The sequence below is a fragment of the Myotis brandtii genome, unplaced genomic scaffold, assembly GCF_000412655.1.
Source record: "Myotis brandtii unplaced genomic scaffold, ASM41265v1 scaffold691, whole genome shotgun sequence".
NCBI classification, from domain to species: domain Eukaryota; kingdom Metazoa; phylum Chordata; class Mammalia; order Chiroptera; family Vespertilionidae; genus Myotis; species Myotis brandtii.
Genome location: NW_005370704.1, coordinates 823,121 through 824,028, shown reverse-complemented (window position 1 = coordinate 824,028; position 908 = coordinate 823,121). Strand labels below are relative to the sequence as shown.

At 63.9% G+C, this 908-nt stretch overlaps 1 protein-coding gene and 1 long non-coding RNA gene across 2 annotated transcripts in view; one reads left to right on the top strand and one right to left on the bottom strand.

The window, feature by feature from the left end:
- Positions 1 to 215, top strand: part of FAM166A (family with sequence similarity 166, member A) — a 4,038-nt gene extending 3,823 nt beyond the window's left edge. Inside the window, exon 7 of the mRNA XM_005881856.2 lies at positions 30 to 215. Coding sequence (XP_005881918.1) covers positions 30 to 118 — 89 coding nt within the window. The 3' untranslated portion in view covers positions 119 to 215. The remainder of the gene's footprint in view (positions 1 to 29) is intronic.
- The window catches only part of LOC106724014, a 2,803-nt gene continuing 2,005 nt past the window's right edge, over positions 111 to 908 (bottom strand). Inside the window, exon 2 of the long non-coding RNA XR_001359765.1 lies at positions 111 to 365. This is a non-coding gene — a long non-coding RNA (uncharacterized LOC106724014). The remainder of the gene's footprint in view (positions 366 to 908) is intronic.

Below are 908 nucleotides of genomic sequence, written 5' to 3'. Positions count from 1 at the left end.
GAGTGGCTCTGGGGGCCCTCCCCTCGCAGACATGCAGGACCACTACGGGATGACCTTCGGCAACAGCACGCGCCAGGCCTACCGGAAGGAACGCGAGAGGAAGCACCGGGCACTATGAAAATGCTTTAATGGTGTCTGTACAACTCAGATGTCAAGACAGGAAGAAGAGCAGTGCACACAGTGAGACAGGATCATGAGGACAGACTGAGAGTGAATAAAGAGTTCTCACGCTTCCGGTAGTAGGTGCCCCTGCAGGCAGTCGCAGCTCTCAGCCTCCTTCCGCACGACGTCCAGGACGGAGTCCACGAGCTCGGCGCCCTCCGTGTAGTGCCCCTTGGCCCAGTTGTTGCCGGCACCACTCTGACCTGCGAGAGGGCAGCGGGTCACCCTGTGGCCAGGCATGTGTCACCCGTAACCCCTGGGCCAAAAAGGCCAAACATCCTGGTGCGAGGTGACACAGCTCACCCCACAGGTAAAGCAGGTGGACCCCCACTAAGGCAGCCGCCTGCCTCGTTAAACATTAACTCCGGGGTTGAGCTGAGACTTAACAATAAGCCGGCCCCTCCCACTCGGCCCTGCCAATTCCCAAGGACAGATGAGCCGCCACCGCGCTCTCTGCGGGGCGATTACATCGCCGCTCGCCCCGCCCGGACAGCTGGGCCTCCCTCCCAAAGCGGCTTTAGGCGGCGGATTGAGTGACGCGCAGGGGAGGAGGGTGGCCACCGGGGGCCCCGCTTCCGCGCCAGGTACAGGGGACCGGGACCTCCCTCTGCGGCGCTGAGGGGGGTGACCTTGGGCGCCCCTTGACCTTCCGGTCCTCCTGGCCACACAGGCCGCCACCCAGCCGCCGTCCGCGACTCACCGAAGACGAAGTTGTCCGGCCGGAAGATCTGCCCGAAGGGCCCAGA